The following is a 22,448-nucleotide window of genomic DNA, read 5'->3' on the forward strand; positions in this document are numbered from 1 at the left end:
GATAAAGCAGTGGAACCACATAATGTATAATTCAGTCAGTACAAAAGTAGGGAACCTTATTTTTCGGAACTACTGAAGGACGATAGGTAGAAATCGTGACTGACTACTGAATTTATAACTTTTTACGACATGCATGACGTGCTTTCAAAGTTAAGTAGAAGTATTGTCGACTAAACGTTCATACAGCAATATAAATGAACAAGGTTTTAAAGAACCAAAATACAGCGTCAAAATGGGATGATATCCCCGGGGCTATTTGATTATAGAAGAATATCTCAAGCGTGAAAGTTACCTTCGAACGTAATTTGACTTTTAAATGAGTGTGTCCGGTGTCATTTCACAAATGACTGTTTTCAAGACTCAAATTTTGAAAGACTCAGAGAAAGTCAAATTTATCAAGTTGTCAAATTCGTCAGCCTGGCAACCTGTTTCGTTAAATTCCCTTCATTAGGGCATTGATACATGTAGAAACACATACACGGAAGAAATGTTTATGTCGGTGATAACAATGTACACAGGTACACGGTTTTACTTCTATAGACGGTGTTACGTAACTTTCACTCCGTTCGATGTATTTGGGGTTCTGATGGGGCTTTCCCCTCCATTGTTTATCGTACAAAGACGCTAAAACACTCTTGCATATGTACACAGACAAAGATGAATTGTCTGTGATTTTGTAATAAGGTCTGAGAAGTACCGTGTTTGAATTGGTTTTACCATGGAGGTACTATACCACCATGGTTTTAGTAAATGCATTACTACTGTTTTCCTGCCTGCCAAACACGGACTGGTTAATGTCCTCAAAATGATGAATTAAGAATGTGGAAATGCGTGACTCATTATGGAAAGTAAAAACGGTTTTACAGCAACTTACAATGCATGTTACAATGAATTGTTAAACATTCCAATACGTGGCTCTCCTACAAGGAAACACATCTTAATGCAATGCAACTAAACTGTCTCCTTATTTCAGTTTGCATTTACATTTATTGATATCCAATCACCCACTACATGTAAACACCGCCCCACTCTAAAGTCACAGCCACATTCCCGGGTTGATCACTGGCTAAGTCTTAACTTTCAACCATTCAAATCAATATCCATTAGTTTATACATAGACCATATCACGTGTATAGTCTATGGTTTATACTGGCGAATGAAGTCCTCTAATACTGCTACAATACTACCATACCAGTCTGGTATTAGTAAGTTTTTAAAACGTAATACTGTACCAGCTTAGAATTCTAGACTAGATCGAACAGCGAACATTTATATTTCCATAATTGCAACGTATAATGGCCCAATCAATGTACACCAATTTCAATCCTGTACACTATTCTTTTTGTAGAAGAATACCAAATTGTTGACTATTGAGGGATATATTTACACTGGTAAGATTTAATACAAGGTCAAATAGGGAAAAAGTCTCCCACGCAACGTGTGGATATCCAGAGAATAAGTTAAACGTGTATGTTTAGAAGGTTCAATACAAAGCCAAGTCACGGTTGTTGCTATGTTCGTTTGCAAGTTGGTTCTGTTGTTTGGTTTTAGCATCACTGATCTAATATTAATTTCCTTCTCTTTTTTGTCTTTATTTCAGTATTGCTTGTGTATCTGACGGCGTATGTTGCATCAGAACCATATCTACTATGGACTGCAGTTGACCCGACCCCTTCATCAAAACTTCTCCTCGTCAGAGGAAATGGTCAAAAAATTTACACAGACGCATTGGCCGACACAATCATGGGAGAAGTTGTGCAATCCAAATCAAAGTCCGTAATGGTTGGTATGGCTTGTGACTACACAGACGATTTGATTTTCTGGACAGACCCACAACGCAAAATTATTTACAAAAAATCCTTCACCACTGATGTTGTTGAGTCTGTTTATGAACAAATATCTATCGGTGTGGAAGGTATAGCGGTCGACTGGATTAATAAAAAGCTTTACTGGACGGACACGTCTTACAATTGGGTCATGGTTTCAGATTACAATGGTACAAATGTAAAGTCGTTGATTTACTCTGGATTAGACCAACCTAGAGGGATTGCAGTGCATCCAATGCATGGGTAATTATTATTTTGGTATCAGATTCATTGATTTCTATATATAAATGAAAATTGGAGGGAGTTGTTGTTAGACTGCTAAAGGTCTTTCCCTATATACAGGCCTTCAGGGCTCAAAGTTCGCTAATATTAATTTTGACCCAAAAAGTCTCCTGGCCGGGCATGTAGTAAATGCACATGGTCCGAGTTTTCTGTACATTCTTTCCATGGCAATAACTGATAGGGCCTTCTCTGAATATTACATGGTTTTGAAATGAGATGCTACAAGTGCACTGGTAGTGTACTTTAATGCTGCCATGATGTCCTGCTATACGATGCTAAACGATGTTCTTAGCTAATGTATATTTATAATATTACATTCATCCGTCCGTTCGTACATACGTATGTAGGAGTGCAAAAGTAATCGCACGCACGCAAGCGCGCGCGCGCGCACACACACACACACACACACACACACACACACACACACATACATACATACATACATACATACACATACACAGAGACAGACAGACAGACATACATACATACATACATACATACATACATACATACATACATACATACATACATACATATGAAATCAAATCATGTTAAATTCAATTGATGATTTATGTCTGTAATATTTGCACAGACATTAACATACTGTTCTTCATCCATGGTTCTTCATACCAGCTGTGGGTATTCATAATTCAAAACTTCTAGTACAATAAAACAATGCATAGTTTGTATGTTTACTTAATGACCTATGTTCGTGTATTTACTTGTTTATCGCATTGTTTTCTTATTATCTAAACTTAGTATCCATGGCCTTGCACTACGAAATAAAGTGGTCGGATTTATTGAATGGCATCTTCATATATTTATGGCCATTTAATGTTTTCTTCATCAACTCTTCACTGAATATTTCTCAAATATGTAGGACGACACATGCGTTAGATTATGTAAATTAATGTTAATTACAGACAGTTGTCCTTGTTATCGTTACAGTCACTTATATTGGTGTGATCTTGGAAATGTTGGAAAAATCGAAAAAAGTAATTTGAACGGCGAGGAAAGAGAGACTATAGTTAGCGAAAGTGATAACGGCAACTTGATAGCCAAACCCAATGGTTTAACGATAGACTATGTCGAAAACAGGTAAGCTATATTTTGCCAAATCAACCACACCAATCACAGCATAGTCAGTCCCTATGTGTTACTGCGCCAACTGGTGGCAGCGAGGTTCTAGTCGAAATGCTCTTGGTAATACTTTCTATGTGAAATTTCAGCGCATATTCTGTTTATTTGTTTATTTGGTGTTAACTTTGCAAACTCTTCCATCACATCGCTGAATCAAAGCTCTCTACATGTTGAATTACGTATACATACATGTGTTTGATGCATACGTGACTAAAAGTTACATACACGTGCACCTTTATTCTCGACATCAGATCGGCATTCGTATAATTTTTGGTATGCTTATTCATAGACTGTATTGGGTTGATATCTCCTTGAAGAAGGTCATGTCAGTTGACCTTGGTGGTAACTTCTATGCAGTCAGAGAAGTTTATGAAGAGCAAAACTTTAGGTATCCCTTCGATATAACATTAGACGAGGTAAGTTCCACTCCATACTCTGATGTCCTGCTAGTGACGCGCATACCTCTGACCAACATGGGTCGATTAACAGTTTTCCCAAATAAACCGATCTAACGACACGTGATGGTGCGATCTTCAATGATTGCTAGGACGTTGGTTGTACTTATTGCAGAACGTTATGGTAGCCTTATATCTAAATCAAGTTTACGAAACTAAAAAGGGGATACCGCTGTGCCGGTACTACTATCACAGTATCAAAGAAAGAGCAATCAATCACTGGAACGCAAATTTTTTGTCTAGCATTGAAATCCCGGTTGAAAACTAAATTATTTTTTAGATTGACTGTGCTAATGACGGCGCAATTCAAGATGCCATTTAAGATATGAATGTGGTGAGGGTCTCAAGATCACGACTATTGTCGAATGACCTTCTTGCAATTTGACGAATGGTACCACAGACAAGTAAGTTTGTTTGTGATGGTACATGCGACAATACAGTTGGTTGACAAATCATCAGAATTTCACATACACGCTTTACGTTAACCATGAAGATTCCTCATTGATTAAAAAAAAGTGGTATAAATGCAAAAAGAATGTTATAAATGGTATGCTTATTAGACTCGGTAATCACAGAATTTGTTGTATTCAACTACACACGAAGTTTCCTGATAATATTTAAATCAAATTTCAACATTCGTGTGAAATATTGTGATTTTTTATTAATATCTTCTAACATGGTATATGGTCGCGAACCGTTCATCAAATGCTGCAACGAAATAAACTTTCAATATCGTATACATACTTTAATCACCAAGATATTTACCGAAAACAAATATGACCGACAGATTGAAAAGTTGTGCACATAGTGTAAAAACCTACGTTGCTTTATATGAAGAAAAATAAATTTATACACGATTTATATATAAGCAGAAGAATCGATATTATAGGGTATAGATATTGTCCTCCATCCAACCAGGAATTTGAGTCTCGCCAACCACTCCCTGAGTGGCGTGGCAAGATGCCATCCCACCCATCCATCCATCCACCCAGGCCCACCCATCCATACCCATCCCTACCCCACACGTACTCACCCACTCCCGCCCTCGATTATATTGGAATATCTTGCTTAATATCCTATGATTATTTTCAACCTAATGCAATCTAAATATAAATATCGTGACATAGTCTTTTCTTCATTGATTCAGACGTGGAATGTGTTTATTTGAAAAGTCCCGATTATCTTACAATGACATATTCTACTTATCACTCTAACCAAGTAGTATACAACTTGTGTTTGTTATTATTAGGGGTTCTTCTTCGTAAGTGACTACAGCACTGGGAGTGTTTGGCTGATTGACAGATCAAACACCGACAACAACATTGCGTTATCTATTGGTGATTTGAAGCCACTGGGAATAACCGTTTACTCCGAATGGAGACAGCAAACATCATCACAAGGTAATAAGCACTTCACTGAAACAGTGTAGAGGATAATTGCGACTGGCTGACAAGGAGAGATTCTCTGGTTTGCTAGGTCAATGATTAGATGGTGGTGGTGGTGTTGGTGCTGCTGGTGGTGCTGGTGTTGGTGCTGGTGCTGGTGCTGGTGCTGGTGCTGGTGGTGGTGGCGGTGGTGGTGGTGGTGGTGGTGGTGGTGGTGGTGGTCTGAAGTCATGATGCATAAACTAATAGGTGTTGCTGTCAGTGATCGTGGTAGTGATTGTGAGGAGGTGGTGATGGTGATGGTGATGTTGGTGGTGCTGGTGCTGGTGATGGTGATGGTGATGGTGATGGTCAACGTTAGAAGCTAATCTCCTACATGTTGTTTCGATTAGTTTGTTTACACATATTGAATAACAGTATCATCTTTTCAATAAATTTAGGTAACTGTCTCATCAATAATGGCGGGTGTGAACATTTATGTGTTGGCGATCCAAATGGTCATAAATGTCTTTGTAGACATGGCTATGTCCTAGACTCTGATCAGAGTAGCTGTAGTACCGGTAAGTATTGGTTTATATAGTCTCATTTTCACTCTGTAACAGCTATGATGATGTGACGTTACCCGCCTTCAATATTTCTAACTTAAAAGACAGGATCAATGAAACACGTGATACTTTACTGGACTATTCCACTGACAAATGCGCTCAAAGATTCCGCGATCATCACATCTAGACCAAGATACAATTTCAAAAAAAGTAGGCTATTATATTTATGTTATTTTTTCCTCTTTTAGATACCCACCTCGTCCCAGGACATCAAATATTGTTTTCTACCGCCGACTCAATCTGCAGACTACCTGTAGATTTCTATCTCTCTGCAAAACCGGTCACCGAACATTGTTTTGTGAGTGGTGTCCAAGTAAGGGCAATGGATTACAATTTTAATCAGGAGATGTTGTATTTTTACGATTCTACCAGTCGCACTATAAAGAGAACACCTCTCCATGAAGGCGGAGGCAATGAGAACATCGTGACGGACCAACCCACCGTCAATGGTGAGATTCATTTTTTTTTAAGAAACCCACCTTTCTTTTCATCGACAGAGACTTTAGAATGTTGCCATTGGTTTTCATTAAAAACATATCACTAACTCCTGATGCCTCAAATCAAATACCTGTACGTTGATTTTTCCCATTAGTTATAAATTCTTTTTAAATGCCTTTGTGTAAAAGTTGTAAAGAATGGTGTTTTTAAATGTTACTCTAGTCCCTGTCTTAGCCAAGCACTCTGTGCTCTTCAGTAAAAAAATGTCGTAAACATGTCGGAACAATCGCAAATACATGAGCACTCGGTAGAAAGCAATCGAAAATTGAAAAATGTGATTTCATGCAGACATTATTCAGTGGTCATAGTTTAGTTAACTCATAACCCTTTCGAAGGCTTATCAATTAACGAGCTCGAGAATAAATTGTGGAAGGAACTCCTATTCAAAGTAATTAAATACGGCGTACATGATTTCATTGTCATTTTTCAGTTTGCAAAGTCTAATTAACTCACTTTTTTAATTAAAATAGCACTTTCTGATTTATTAGAGCAAGTGATTGGATGCAAACATCCATCGCGGAGGTCAACATTTTAATAAAATTCAAATTTAATTAAAATGTGTTAATTAGAAGAAGAAAACTACTGATTAAAATGAACAAATTATTAGGTGCAAACGCACATTGATGAAGTCAGTATTTAAATCGATTCGCAGTTTTAATCAAATAGAGACACTATTTAATTCATAAGAACTGAAAATCCCATGCCCCGAGGTACCCACGACTAATTGTCTCAGCGAGCGGAACTTTGACGGAGGTTATATTTTGGCCCTGTTTGTCTTGAGTATTTGTCAGTAAAATGTCTACATATTTCATGGATGGATTGGAGCGGCAACTTTGTGGCACTACCTGTTTCACCCAATAAATGAAAGGAATTTACGCACAAACATACGGAAATTGAAGTTTCTAGTCAAATTCCCCACATAAATCAACGCTCTGAAATTTCCAAATTAAAACCAGTCAATACCAAAGTTATTATTACTTGTGTGTGTATTTGTTTTGTACGGAATAGACTAATCAATATGGTAATATGTTTGTTTTTCATTCTTCATTATGTTGTTCATACGTATATGTGCTGAAGAAGGTTTTTTTTTCATTTTCATGTCAGGAATTGCTGTTGATTGGTTGGCAAACAATATATACTGGACAGACTACGATGGTAAAGCCATATATGTGTCCAAGCTTAATGGGTGGCACAAAACTCGTTTAATCTCAGAAAACATTGACCAGCCACAAGGAATCGCTGTACATCCTGATCGGAAGTACGTATTTTAATATTTAATATTTTGACTAGTTTGTTACTTTCTTTTGGCACTCTGTATTTTTCGATGATCTCAAAAAAAAAGTCGTCGTAACTCAGCAAAAATATGATATTCTTCAAAATAAAATTCATATCCTCTTAAGATGTTACTTTGTTTCACATGATAAGTTTCCCTCTGACTTTTAGTGAAAATATGAGATTATGGGTGTTAGATTCCAGGACAAGGTTGACATAGTGTTTTTTCCAGGCTTCTTATCCGGTAATTGCAAAAAAAATTACCGTTTGTATTAGAGGCATGGTTCAGTGTTCTTTATTAGTGTTCATTTCATACACAGGTTCCTGTTCTGGGCGGACAGTGGCTCAACACCCCGTATCGAGAGGTCTAGTTTATCCGGTCGACAAAGAGTCATCATCATTTCAGCGGAGATAAGTTTCCCTACCTCTGTTACAATTGACTACTTCAATAACAGGTGATATACACTTTACACACGTTTCCAAAAAACATAGTTTTTCAAGTTACACTCTTCTGAAATGACCGCATGCCCAGGAGAAAGCTGGCACGGAAAAGCGTTTGAACATAGATACCAAGGAATATGTTGAGTACATCTGGGTTCCATGATGCATAATTTGGTTTGAGTTTGGTTTGGACAATCTTTCAAATGTTCGAGTTCGAGTTACACGCTTGTGAGGATTATACAATTTTTGATAAAGTCATATAAGTGTACAATAATACTCGCATTCTTTCATTAATATAAATTAATAACATTGACACCAATCGAAATAAACGTATATACTCGTCGTTGAGGGCGCTCCCACATTCCCGTTGTTTGAATTGTTGCAACGTAAACTTGATACTTGAAGTAGAATATTGAGAACTAACAATATCTCTTCTATCGTAAATGCAGATTATACTGGGTGGATATAAACAACGACAAAATAGAATCCAGTAATTTTGATGGTGAAGACAGGATCCTCGTTAGTCACACGACACAGAACGCTCTCGGAATATCAATTTTTCAGGTAGTGTGAATTACATATATACCATTGCTATCACAAATACGTCATTGCCATAACGTTTGTTGGAAATCAATTTAATTTAGTTGTGAGCTGAAAATGATGTTGTTGTCCAAGTAGCATGCTAATTTCGCTCATCCGTAACTCACACTTACATTTCCTATGTTTTGTGTGTCCTGAGGTCTGGAGTGAATATAATCAAAAGTAAGAGTGGATATTCACTCCGCGGTTCATTATAAGTGTGCGTGAATTACTTTCCTCTGATGAAGATGTTTCTCCCGAACCGTAACCTTTTAGTGAAATTATTCGAGATATGCTTGGACCGAGGATATAAATTTAGCCATGTTTTTCTTATCAGCATCTGTACAAATTATTACATTCCCCAATCCAGCTGTAACTGCTTGAAAAGCTTGAAACCGTAGTAAAATTATTTCACTCTTTTTTTTTACAGGATCACATATATTGGACAGACCAGCAACAAGTTCATGACTTCGATCATAAGGCCAGCAAAGAGGTCGGAGTTACAACAATCGATGGCTCTCCTAGAGTTGTGTTAGCGTTTGACAAGTCGAGACAAGTATTGTCTTTTGGTGAGTAGTAGGTATTGCGAGCGTACGTTATTCATGTACATACAAATACGTATTTTATAACGTGGCAGCTATCCCAAAAGAAAGTATAATATATATGATGCCATTAGACATCAAGAAGGCAATGCTATATCTTTCATCTGACGTTCCCTATTCATCAAATGATGAACTACGTCCTTCAATATTAAGCAACGTGCACGCACGGGTGTCTTGCTTGTTCCCAATGGCGTTGACAAATTCCAACTCTATATGAAAATGAATAATTATATACATAAACTTGTGAAGCACTACACACATATGTATTTGATAGCTTATTTGAAAGTAAAAACTGAAGCTTTGAAGTAATTGACAGTGATAAACGTTGGTTTGAACGTGGTGTAGAAAGGAAGTGATCCATACCAGGAAGTCTAAACCTGATCTCAACAGGAACGGGTATAGTTTTCAAGTTTCACACGTCTGGGATTCCATTCTTTTAATGTGTCACATGATTCCAGCACTGAGTCATGTGACCAACCCAGAAACGTTAGATACGGTGAACAAGTCCACATGAGTGCTTCACTAAATATATCCAGCGTGTGTAGTGCTTCAAACCTTCATGTTCTATGTTGTTTCAGTAACCTACACAGCTGAGCTTGCATATATATAATATATTCTTAGACTATAATTTACATTTAGTTAATGAAAACCTGATTTTGAAGCGGTCCGTCATGTGATGAAGAATAACATGCAGAAATGATGAATTAAGTGTGAATGAAGTTTAAACAGTATAATAATCTGACCAATATCAAAAAAAAAACATTCAAAGCATTTTCTATTTTAAAGTACTTTGACATTGTATGGTTTTATAAAACATTTCTTTTTAAATTGTTGTATCTTGCAAGGACCCTGTGATATTGATAACGGAGACTGTGATGAAATATGTATCCCGTCTTCAGCTGGTGCCGAATGTGTGTGTTCTCAGCCTCGTCGTTCAACGTGCACGCCAGGTAGGTAGCGTTAGTTAATGTAAATACACTCATGTATTGGTAATCGACGTATGTAGTAGGGGTTTTTTTTAATAAATATTTTAACAAGTCACTTTCGATAAGGCAGTGGATGAAGTATTCCCATACAAATGACACACACATGTTTTTCATGGTGAGCACAATCTTTGAATTGAAAATGCAGTGACACCTTTGATATGTTTCAGCACTCGCATCAACAGAGTCAAATAACAAGTAAACTGAAATCTGTGTACGTTCTACTTATTTTGTTATAATCTTACCTTGGTGCAATCACATGGAGCAAAGAGATTGTTTCCCTATGATCATGTCATGATATGTTAAATTTACGGATCGAACACCACGTGACCGACTTCACCTCCTGATGAAAATTTATGTTTTTCTCCCAGTTGTAAGGTGTCCAATGGAGTTCTTCTCGGGGTCAATGACCGCTAGTTGTGTCAACATTCCTGGCTTTGAGTGTTATTTTCGATGCGATGACGGTTTCATAGCAACCACTGCATCCGGTCTACATTGCCAAGACGACGGAACATGGGATACTGATACTAACACTCTGTGTAAATTAGGTACGATTTTCTCCCTCCCTTTTTTTTCGTCCGCACGCTTACAGTAACTTAAACATTCGTGCATATGTTGTCCAGATCTCTTTAGTGTTAAAACTACCGATTGCAGGTCTCAATTTTTGCCAAATATCATTTCGTGAAAACTGTGCAGTAAAGGTGTAACTTTACAAACGGGGTATTCTTAAACATCTAATAGATCATGTACTTATTAGAATCACAGTCTGTGTTAGCATAGACGCTATAAAACAGAAAAAATCTACTACACATCAATTTATTCACTTACCGTTACGTTGGTAAAAATTGTGTGGCTACATATTGTTTCCATTTGGTATAGCAAACTTATTAGTTCGATTACATTTGAAAGCCCTATCCAGCTTAGTAGTAGTCATGCAGTCAGACCGTGATCTGCGCTCGGAAGGTTGCCGAACGAATGGCAAGGATGACAGTACGTCTGGTGCGCAGAAACGCCCTCAACGTGCACTTTTGATCGCCTATTTTCAAAAGGAAACCCGATGATGTAGCAGCTAGACTAAGTAGCTGCGATTATTTTTCTTTTCCAGATATCAGATTGGAGTACTTTCTCTTGGTTGGAGATACTCAATCAGATGAAGGCAAAATATTCTATATCAACATTTTGTCGCCAACATTAGAATATACACCTTTACCTCTCGCTTCCATTAAAAACCCCGTTGCACTTGACTTTGATTATGTTGGAGGCAAAGTGTATTGGACAGATGTAGATCTAAAAACTATCAACAGAGCGTCGCTTAATGGCAGTAATTTCGAAACCATTATTAATGTGGATATTGATGGTGAGTAAATGTTATATTCACTCTCTCTCTCTCTCTCTCTCTCTCTCTCTCTCTCTCTCTCTCTCTCTCTCTCTCTCTCTCTCTCTCTCTCTCTCTCTCTCTCTCTCTCTCTCTCTCTCTCTCTCTCTCTCTCTCTCTCTCTCTCTCTCTCTCTCTCTCTCTCTCTCTCTCTCTCCTCCCATATAATTATGCTGTACACTTCAAAGAAGATGCCTCATAACGCCTGCAATGGCAAAGTGTTTTAACTAGAATAACACAAATGGCGTAAACATACACATTTATTTTGTTCTCAATACACACACACACATACACACACATATATGTATATAATATATATATATATATATATATATATATATATATATATATATATATATATATATATATATATATATATATATATATATATATATATATATATATATATATATATATATATATATATATATAAAGAACTTTATTTTCACCTTTGATTGGCATTTGATTCGTGTGGGGACAGTCAAACATCAATCCAAAATACCACGCCACTGAAACCATACAGATGTAGAGAAATGAACTAGGAACATGGACAAAACAGCGAAATGACAACTAAATATGAATATCCATAAATAACGTTTATGATATGTTCCCAGATTTGAGTATAATTTGAGTTTAATACAGAAAACAGCTGGAGTAGTGTTGTGTAATTCATGGATTGTAAAGATCACCGATATTGAGAACTTTGTACTGCTGTTTTATATGCAGATTGATCAACTAAAATATTCATCAGAATTGTCGCGCATGAGCAGATCGACCTGATTACCTTACTTTGAGTTTTAACTTTGTATTCATTCAGTTTTCCAATCTCGTGTCCGTAACATGAATTCTCTTAGATTTGATAGCGGTCAAAGATGTTAAATTTCATGATCGACATGACGAATAAAGTTATTATTATTATTATTATTAAATATTTCCTATAATTGTAGTCCCTGATGGCCTAGCGATTGACGTCAAAAATGGCATGATATACTGGACTGACACTGGACTTGACAGAATACAAGCAGCTAAGTTAGATGGCAGTAACCGTGTCAACATCACAACTACTGATCTTGATGGACCAAGGGCCATTATAGTGGACAGCGATGCAAGGTACGTTAGCCTGAGTTTCTTATGTTTTTTTTGTATTCGTAGGTTACACTTCAGTTCATGTATCGTAATATCTACCTTTTGATAAAATACTTAGGGAACTCGTATCAATTTAAGGAGGGGCTGAGGAGAAAATGGAATTGTCCACCAAAACAAATCAGGATGCGAAGGTGGGACCGTGAAAAAAATTATATTGGCTTTAATTCACGAGTATGGTTTGATATTTATACGGGCCACTAAATTGCATAAAACACGGCCCTATTTTTAAAACATTCACTGTATACCTGTCCCACATCCTCCCCTACTGTAGCCATCATGGTGGCACTGTCTCGATCCCAAATTCCTGCTGATTAAGTATCTCCAAGGCTAAGCTTTGGTTAGAGCCCAATATGAGATTTCTCATAGCGAAGCCTGCGTCTATTCGTAACAGTCTTTATTATGCAGTTTGGTCAGCACTTAGGCGGGCTGCAAAAAAAATTGACCGAAATGTTTGCTCCTCAAGGACCCCCCCCCCCCCCTCCCCCACCCCGTCGCCTTAAATTCTGCTCGTTCCCAGTATACGACGATTGTCGTCTGACCATCATCACATGCACAACTTAATAAAATTAAGTTACACCACAAACTTCATCTGTGAAATGTGATTATCACAAAACTAATGAATTCTATGATCGAACTGAAACATTCAATTGTTTCCTTTCTCCTAGGCTATTACATACACAAATAGAAACGGACTTTATATAAATATCCTGAATGGAAATTTTGTCTTGTTTTGTTGTTTAGTTTACTGTATTGGTCTGACGTGGGAACATCACCAAAAATTGAACAAGCCAACCTAGATGGTAGTGAAAGACAAGTCCTGGTGTCATCTAATTTAGGCTGGGCTAACGGTCTTGCACTTGACAGAACTGGTGAGTTTTAAATTTTATTTCGCCCTCATTACTCAATACATATCAGACGATGGGACCCTCGGTACGGTGACCTCCGCTTTACTAAAACATTCCCTAAAATCAAGAACCAATCGAAAAATCGTACTTGTCCTATAGGCAGTCTTTTCACAAAGTCTCATCTAAACCTATCAAATGATTTTTAGATATCACGCTAACAAAGAAAATTGGCTCAGACAGAGACAGACGGGTGATTATATAACCTCCGTCCAACTCCGATCCGCGAGTCGTGACATCGACATAACAAAACAGCGCCCTCTGTGTTTAATTTGCAGATCGAAAGTTGTTCTGGTGTGATGGAAAAAACGGAGTCATTGAATACTATGACTTAAATGAGGGCAGTCGTCATTTACTGATAACCTTATCAGAACGTGAAGCCCACCCATTTGGCTTGGCACTGGTTGGCAACTACCTATACTGGACACAGTGGCATAACAATCGATTACAGAGGGCGGATAAATATACAGGAAGCAACGTCATCAGTGTTGGACATCCCATATTTGAACGACCAAACGACATTCATATCTTTACTAAGCAACTGACAGGTAAACCATGCGTCAAAACATTTCTTTTTGACTTCCGTAATATCATAATTACACAGTATGTTCATCTACGTTGTCATACTCAATCATTTTTCACGTTTATCCGTTCGAGACTAGTACAATTCGCCAGGGGTTTTTTTCTGAAAATGTTTGCGTCATAAGCTTACATTTTTGGTTTTACAACAAACTTGTTTGAAGTCTTACAAATTCCTCCACGAAAGGATACACCCGATCATCCAGGGAATTCTGGGATATCGTTCAATTGTTGCATGATTTCAGACTAACTTGCCTATCCCTGCATGGTCCCCTTGAATTTCAAAGTTAGAATGTGCATTATGATTTATATGGGCTCAGATTATCATGGGCACAGTTGCGGCAAAATAGACCACGAATACCGAATATCTTCACGTCATATGACTAGACTTAATTGCCCACCACTGGGATGTAATTATAACATGGTAATGTTATCTTTTATTCATACAATTTCAAATTTAGTGATAGATAATACCCCTCGTAAGATGTCCCTGTTGTGTTATCTATAAATCAAAACATGGTCTATGTAGTTTTTGTACCTTATGTTTCTTCCCGTTCCCATCTCTCCCTACGTACACGTGCACGTACATACACGCGCACATACGTACTTACACACTCACTCGCACGCACGCTCATGCACACACACACACACACATACATACATACATACATACATACATACATACATACACACACACACACACACACACACACACACACACACACACACATCATACCACCGACGGAATAAATACAACAGAAACCGAACAACTATCTACCCCACATCAGGATGACACCAGGGACGATATGACAACAACTATTTCACGGCATATACCTCCAACTTCAAGTACCAGAAATGATCATGGAAAAAAATCATCACCTTCAAATCCTGAAAGTCAAATCAATGTACCTCTAATAGGTGGCGCTGCAGGTGCGGGGTTCCTTCTCCTGATTCTTGCCGTGCTAGTTGTTTGTACTCTTCGCTGCAGGTAAGAATCTAAGTCAGATACGTGAAAGTATTTGATTGCCCCAATGTGCATGTTGGTCGTTTTTTCTTTGCCAGACTGTTTTCTTTGTATAGAGATCAAAAAACTCATGGACGCAAAACCTATTTTAAATTCTTAATGTGTATTATTATACGAATTTATACCAGGAAATATGATGTAAATACAAGACATTTAGTGAATAACACTTTGTAAGCTATATCAATTGTAATTAAAGTTTCGATATTTTTTCAGTTTTTCTCTTTCAAGTCCCCAAGCGGAATCGCTGTTTTTTTATGAACCTTGCAAAGAATAAGCTTATTTGACGTTTACCAACGCTTATTTAACGTTTACCAAGGCTTGTTTGATAATTTCAATTTCAGAAAGAAGACTCGGCGGAAACGTGAACAAGAACCGATATACTGCGACATTGACGAACTCAACAACTCTCTCAAACCTTCCCACAAATTAGGATCGTGTCATGTTGATTCAAATAAAATGCAACAAGAAGTCCAAAAGAAATCTCCACACGGTGAATATGCCGACGACCATCACTACATATACCCTAGTATGCCATCTACAGACAATGGACCCACACCATCTGTAGAAGCACAGCAAGTCGTGAATGGGCCGAGAGGCAGCCATTATACTGCTCCGTATCAAGTTGCACCAAATTTATACTTAGAGTTGAAACCGATTCCAGCTAAACCGCGTCAACAGGGACCGTACTATCAAAATCAACATTACAGGCCATGATTCAAAGTATCTGTTATTGCACTATGTTTATATTATCATGCCATGCTGTATACCACAGCACGTCTATAACACACTAAAAGTAGCACACCTCAGTTATTCAACGTATAATGCTTTTATATCAATGTAAAAATAACCTGGTACACCACATTTACAAGCTGTTTACGTTAACTTTGATTTCCTAAAAAAAAAACTACTACTGCCATCTCAAACGTTCAGGCATTATATATGAAGAAACCAGTAGAATCGTAGACGTCTATGGTAGAACCAATCTCTAACTAAAGACAAATCTTGCTCTCACAGAAATGGCTCAAGACATGTCGATAGTTGTTTTCAGATTGTACCCAAATCACTGAAACTAATTATATAGATCGCTGGAATTACGTAGCTCTGTACAATATGAACATAGCACACAGTATTGAAATCTACATGTAGTATAAGGGAAACGTTAACGAGCTGCAATTAACTGAACTCTATTTTTTGAAAATGTTTTGTTAGATATAATATCTAATATTGTAAACTGTGAACGTCCAGTATTGCATTACCTATGGATAAACGTATTTTTTGTAGCTAAACACATGTTAAATTAATTTGGGGTCCGCACCCAGAAATCAGCGCCCTCAACGGCAATCACGATTTCAATCTGTTTACTATGCCACTTTACGGATAAGATCGGCCATGCAGCATGTATAAGACTGAATAGCATGCAGCATGTCTAATGATATATTAACAATTGCCAATGAATAAAATGTGCTTGGAGTGTGTAACCGTAGAAACTATGATACTACAGTTGCAAACTAGTAGAGTTTTAAGATGGCGTAAGATTTAAAGTTGTTTTTGTACCTACGGATAATATAAACCATTAATTAACAGATACAACATCCTTTTACAAGTACCTATAATTTTTTTTAGAGAAGATGTGTTTGGTTACTTAATAAAAAAAACTATAAATCCCAGTTGCAGCTAGTGCAGATTTAAATTTTAGAATACATTTCACGGAGCGTCCGACGTTGCAGTGCTTCGCTTCTTGATCTTCTTAAGAAGCCAAGCCAATGGTAGAAAAGTTGACCCAACGACCATTATCAACCCAGCGCAGTAGAAAGACAAACTGTACGATTTACTGTAGTCAAACAAATAACCTGTAATTAAATATTAAATATAACGTATGTCAAAAGAATCACGGTCCGGCTGCTAGAATAGCCTATGGTTTATTAAATTCAATACACTTAGCTATATATAGATTCTAGGCTACAGCCAGGAGATAGTATACATGTAAATACATGGCAATGACCTTGACCCCAATGTCATGCTTTATCCTGGTAAGGTCAAGCAAAGAGAATTGTGTAGTGCCGATTATTCAACCTTTCTTTGCATTTCCTTGACAACCGGATGCAGAACTTTGCAAGATATCCTTCATCGATGTTATTATTCTGAATTGCATTTCAGGTAATCAGTTTGCAATTGTTGATTTCGACAGGGTGTGTATGTTGATTATGCGAACCATAAATTCCTTCAGATTCATCCGTTGCTATAGTAACACTCTGGATGACAAAATGTACACAAGCTAAGACGAATGAGAAACTACTTTCGATTTTGATTATACATGTTTACTATTTTTACTTGATTTTTTGTCATCATTAAATTGCTGTCTTGCTGGTAAAATGTTATGAGTGTTTAAATCATTTCACTTTTTAAAATGTGAACTATAGAAAAAGAAGAATAAACAATGAAATATTACTAACCTGAAAATGGCGGGCCAAGCAGAAAGCCAATGCCAATAAAGAGCCAAGAAATACCCATCCCTTCAATTAACCTCTTCTCGCCAACCACCTGCTTGATAATGACTTCATCTAGAGCAGAAAAAACACCCCGCGCGGTTCCCATCACTACTGAGATGCCAACTAAAGATTCGAAGGAATTCGCCAAAGGTACTAAGACTACAGCAGTTCCATATGTGGTCACAGCAAAGCAGTGAGTATTAGTTATCCCGTCTTTGGCATTAGCGCAGGATAATACTATTCCTGCAGCTAAGCAGCTTGCACAGTTGATTATCCCAGTTATGGATATCATGAGAGCAGCATGCCCGTCGTCGACACCTATTTTAATTGCATTATCCACAAAATGGTTGCGTGAAATCCCAAGTCCAAAGCCATAGATGAACCAGTAAATCATTAGTATGATAGACAGTGGTTTCTCCTTAAACATGGAGATAAAGAAATACATTGCACCTATGATTCTTCTTTTTAGATTCAGTTTGTGATCAGATACATTTTCTCTGTGGTGCTTTTCATTTTTGTCCTCCGTGATTGAAGGCTCATGTTGAAGTTCATCGTCCATACTTGAATCACTATCGATATCGGAGATTGTAGGTGATATCTCAGGCTTTTTTTCTTCAACATCGAAGTCAGATTTTAGATGTATAGGCCTGAGCAATGTGGCGGCAACACAGAAATTGGCCGAAACTGCTGCAAGTACTATCATGGTACCTCTCCAACCATAACTGTCTATCAAAAGCCGACATAAGAGGGGCATTGTAAAGCTACTGACACCACTCCCAATGACAGCAATGCTATTGGCCAAAGCATATCGTCTTCTGAAATATCTGCCGAGACAGGCGCCTGTCGGAATCACTGTCAGTCCAAGTGAAATACCTAGAAGGACAAGAAATGTAGATATGTATGCAAAAACTCTAAGTAACTAGGAATCGGGATATAATAAAAGCAGCCTACCCGTCGAAATATCTCAACTGTTTTTGTGTGTGTGTTTGTGTGTTTGTTTGTTTGTTTGTTTGTTTGTATGTATGTATGTATGAATGTTTGTTTTCTCTTCTTTTTATTTATTCGTTTATTTTGTTACATAATAGAGGAGATAGATAAAGTGAACCTCATCAGATGTTGAGAATTGTTGAGAATGTTGCATTTGTTGAGAAGTGTTTAGAAATAGTTCGTAACCATAGTATTTAGTGTTTGTTGTTCTCATCTTCATATCAACTATAAACCAGATAACAAATTTTCCAACTAAACATATCAGCTTATTATCAGCTGAAAAAAAAAGAAAATATCTTCAGTTGATGAGTAGTACTCAGTGTTCGGCGTTCATCATGGTAACTCTAGCTATATTTTCAAGCCAATTGTATTATGCCTGATGTCAAAGTATCCAACAAATCTGCCAAACGAGAACATGACACATGGACACAAATACAAATTTTTACCAAAAAATATTTCAAAATATGCTAAAACTATAATAATGACTAGTTTCACCCTGGGATGAACAAATATGAATACCGAATAAGTAGATTATCCTAAAGGCAGATATGCACACCCAATGTCAAAGCCAGTTTCGGAGAAGAAGTCGAAAATATAATGTTTTAGACCAAAATACCAAATCAACTTGATATGAACAATTCTGAATCGATTCCGCCTAGGTACATACGCACCAAGTAGCAAAGAAATTTGCACATCGGTTTCACAGAAGAAGTTAAATAAAAAGAGAAAAAATGATGAACGGACGATGGGCAATGAACGAACGAACAAACGACAATGCATAAAATCAACCTAACCGTTAACCTCCACTCGGCTATCACTGACAACTTCTATCACAGGGCACTCAGGCTTGGTTAGTTATGTTTACGAAAACAAACAAACAAAATAAACAAACAACTGATAAATAAATAAATAATGACAAGCATCAACAAGAAAGTAATTACAAATCATTATCAACTACAAGAATTACTATATGTTTTCCTGTATGCGAAATGGTCACAATTAATTGTACATACCCTTGATGCTTGTCAGTACTTATTTATTTATTTATTGTTTTGTTTATTTATTTATTCATTTTGTTGGTTTGTTTGATTGATTGATTGTTTGTTTGTTTGTTTGTTTGTTTGTTTCATAAACATAACTAACTAAGTCTGAGTGCCCTGTGCTACTATAAGCGCATAGGATTAAAACATTCAAATTACAATGTCAATCCTACCAGGTTCCCAATTATACGGCTGGGTTGACTGGAGCACAATCGTGACTCAAATCTCACCCAAGGACTTTAGCCATTCAGAGACAAAGTGCAGTGACGGGGCTCGAACTTGCAACCAGATTACAAAAGCGCAAACCGGCCACTCTAACCATTCAACGATCATGTCTGTGCATTACGTACAATAGTTTTAGCTGCGCATTCTTGGTCTTTGTTCAGTGTGCAACAAGGACTAATGCGTGGTTTCACGCAACGAAATATTTACACCGCTGTAATACATCGAATCTACTGATGTTTCGCAGACTTACCAGCAAAAAATCCAAGACTGGCGTACAAGTAGACGACGCTTGTTGCAAACGAACTTACAAGGAATGACACGAACGATAATACACCTCCAACCATTGCGACTTGACGAAACCCGTATTTCTTGCAGAGAATTGATGTCAATGGACCTAAAAGATAAACCGTTTGAACAGAAGAAGAAGAAGAAGAAGAAGAAGAAGAAGAAGAAGAAGAAGAAGAAGAAGAAGAAGAAGAAGAAGAAGAAGAAGAAGAAGAAGAAGAAGAAGAAGAAGAAGAAGAAGAAGAAGAAGAAGAAGAAGAAGAAGAAGAAGAAGAAGAAGAAGAAGAAGAAGAAGAAGAGAGAGAGAGAGAGAGAGAGAGAGAGAGAGAGAGTAAGCCAGGAAAGAAGAAGAAAAAATTATCAGCACAAAAATCAATGAGTCAACTGAGCAATATCACACACAAAATAAGTTTTATTTCACTACAAAATATTACTCATTCAATCGATCAATCATTCAACCAAACAATAAATCAACCAATGAATCGATCGATCAATCGATCGATCAATCAATTACGTGCTTGCTGATAGCTGTGATGATACAGGGTAAATATGTCTCATAAAGCTTATCGACGTAACGCTTAGTTTTAATGAGTCATTTGCATAATTAATGATTTTCAATCATTTAGGCAATATGTTAAGAAGGCCCACTGCAAACTCAACATAACTTGATATATACATTGATGATAACAAAGTCAATGTGCCATATAAAACTTGATAATGTACCGTTTAGTTGTAATGGCTCATTTGCATATAGCTATTTTCAGTAATTAGGTTAAATCTTAAAAATGCACATTTCAAATTCAATATAATTTGCTACATATATCAACCATAACAAAGTACAAAGCTTCTACAAAGCTGTGTGATGTAGCTTTTAGTTTTGACTCATTTGCATAATTAATTATTTCCGGGCTATATCTTCAAAGTGCATACTTCAAATTCAATGTAATTTGGTACATACTTCAAACCACAGGGGCGTGTATTATTGCTTAGATTTCCGTTTTCTTAGGAAAATATCATACGAATCTTGCTGCTACAAATGTATCGATCTATAGTACTACGTATACTATAAATATGAGCTCTTTCCCTATACAGGTAGGAATATATATTCAAAAGGTTGTTATATTTAGTCTGTAGACCTGGAAAACAACAATCAATGAAATATTACACGCCCCTGTGCTTCAAACATACCTAATCGATCGCATATGTTCTGTTGCATTCCAGCAATTGCTGTGCGTAAGAGCGAAAATTTAAAGACTTTGCCCTTACGGAAGGCATTCAGTTTAACTCTGGTTTTACTTGTTTTCTGACATCAGTGATACAAGCATTCGTGACTGACTGTACTCTGTACTAAGGTTGGCGTAGTTACAAGTCGTATATGGGGTGACAGGAAGGGATTTGTTGTGATACATGTTTAACATGTTCAACCATGCACTTGGCCATGCATTTGGCCTTGCATTGTGGCTATTTATACATCGCCATTGGAAAAAGGAAGTGTGTAGTGGAAAGACAAGTTTCATGTTTCCTTATGCCATTACTATAAGTTTTAGAGAGATGTACAATCCTGACAGGAACATTTCAAAAAAAGTCGTAAACCACAGTCCCCTTCACGTGTTTTACGTCAGAAACTCACCCGCCGAGAGGTTGCTTCAGCATGCAGAAAGATGTGCTCTGGTTTGCGAGAATGGTTCTAGGACACCTATGTTCTCATCATCTTTCTATCATTCAAGATATTTTCTATTTTCGATGATATTACATGTATGTACTTCTTGCAACTTTTGCTCGCAAATACAACTTATTACGGACTAAATTCTTCAGATTATATAATAATCTATAATGACTCGGATTATAAAATACTCTACACAATGCTCTACTATAAACATATCGCATTGGGCACTGCTCTCCCATGTCAGACACCTTTATCTAAGTTTCACACGCACACGCACACACACACACACACACACACATACACACACACACACCGTCCACACACACATACATACACATACACAGAGCACACACGCACAGAGCACACACGCACACACATACATACACAAACACACAGAGTACACAAACACACACACATCATATATATATATATATATATATATATATATATATATATATATATATATATATATATATATATATTGCGAATGTATTCCTTCTCTATTCTGTGGAATGGTTCAGTTATAATGGGAAATGCTCATGTAACTTTGACTTATCACAAATTCTGATCTAAGACACGCGTGTGCTATTGGTAATCAGTACATAGTCTTGCTGCTAGACGTTCGGGCTTTCTTTCGATAGCAAATGTCATTTTCAGCCCGA

The 22,448-nt window shown here is 37.1% G+C and overlaps 2 protein-coding genes across 2 annotated transcripts; one reads left to right on the forward strand and one right to left on the reverse strand.

Annotated features, from left to right (window-relative positions):
• The first annotated feature begins 1,156 nt into the window (after positions 1–1,156).
• LOC144443741 (low-density lipoprotein receptor-related protein 4-like) lies at positions 1,157–15,808 on the forward strand. The gene is made up of 17 exons (XM_078133286.1): positions 1,157–1,205; positions 1,601–1,915; positions 3,032–3,206; positions 3,538–3,664; positions 4,953–5,103; positions 5,529–5,648; positions 7,296–7,449; positions 8,354–8,468; positions 8,914–9,052; positions 9,931–10,035; positions 10,440–10,616; positions 11,174–11,425; positions 12,391–12,553; positions 13,331–13,458; positions 13,770–14,039; positions 14,989–15,058; positions 15,436–15,808. Exons 1-17 carry the CDS (start codon positions 1,157–1,159, stop codon positions 15,806–15,808), a joined length of 2,883 nt encoding a protein of 960 aa, XP_077989412.1.
• Positions 15,809–16,798: 990 nt separating this feature from the next.
• On the reverse strand, positions 16,799–20,179 carry LOC144443751 (monocarboxylate transporter 12-like). Its single transcript, XM_078133297.1, has 3 exons — positions 20,086–20,179; positions 17,548–18,456; positions 16,799–16,944 (listed from the first exon to the last, which is right to left on the reverse strand). Exons 1-3 carry the CDS (start codon positions 20,177–20,179, stop codon positions 16,799–16,801), a joined length of 1,149 nt encoding a protein of 382 aa, XP_077989423.1.
• Positions 20,180–22,448: the final 2,269 nt, after the last annotated feature.

This window comes from Glandiceps talaboti, chromosome 2 (assembly GCF_964340395.1).
Source record: "Glandiceps talaboti chromosome 2, keGlaTala1.1, whole genome shotgun sequence".
NCBI classification, from domain to species: Eukaryota; Metazoa; Hemichordata; class Enteropneusta; family Spengelidae; genus Glandiceps; species Glandiceps talaboti.

Coding starts and splice junctions, on each gene's coding strand:
- LOC144443741 (XM_078133286.1), top strand. CDS start 1,157: ATGAAGTCCTCTAATACTGCTACAATACTACCATACCAGTCTGGTATT. Junction 3,207..3,537: donor ATAGACTATGTCGAAAACAG/GTAAGCTATATT, acceptor GCTTATTCATAG/ACTGTATTGGGTTGATATCT. Junction 13,459..13,769: donor TCTTGCACTTGACAGAACTG/GTGAGTTTTAAA, acceptor TTTAATTTGCAG/ATCGAAAGTTGTTCTGGTGT.
- LOC144443751 (XM_078133297.1), bottom strand. CDS start 20,179: ATGGTTGGAGGTGTATTATCGTTCGTGTCATTCCTTGTAAGTTCGTTT. Junction 18,457..20,085: donor CAGTCTTGGATTTTTTGCTG/GTAAGTCTGCGA, acceptor TTGTCCTTCTAG/GTATTTCACTTGGACTGACA. Junction 16,945..17,547: donor GCTTGGCCCGCCATTTTCAG/GTTAGTAATATT, acceptor ATTTAATTACAG/GTTATTTGTTTGACTACAGT.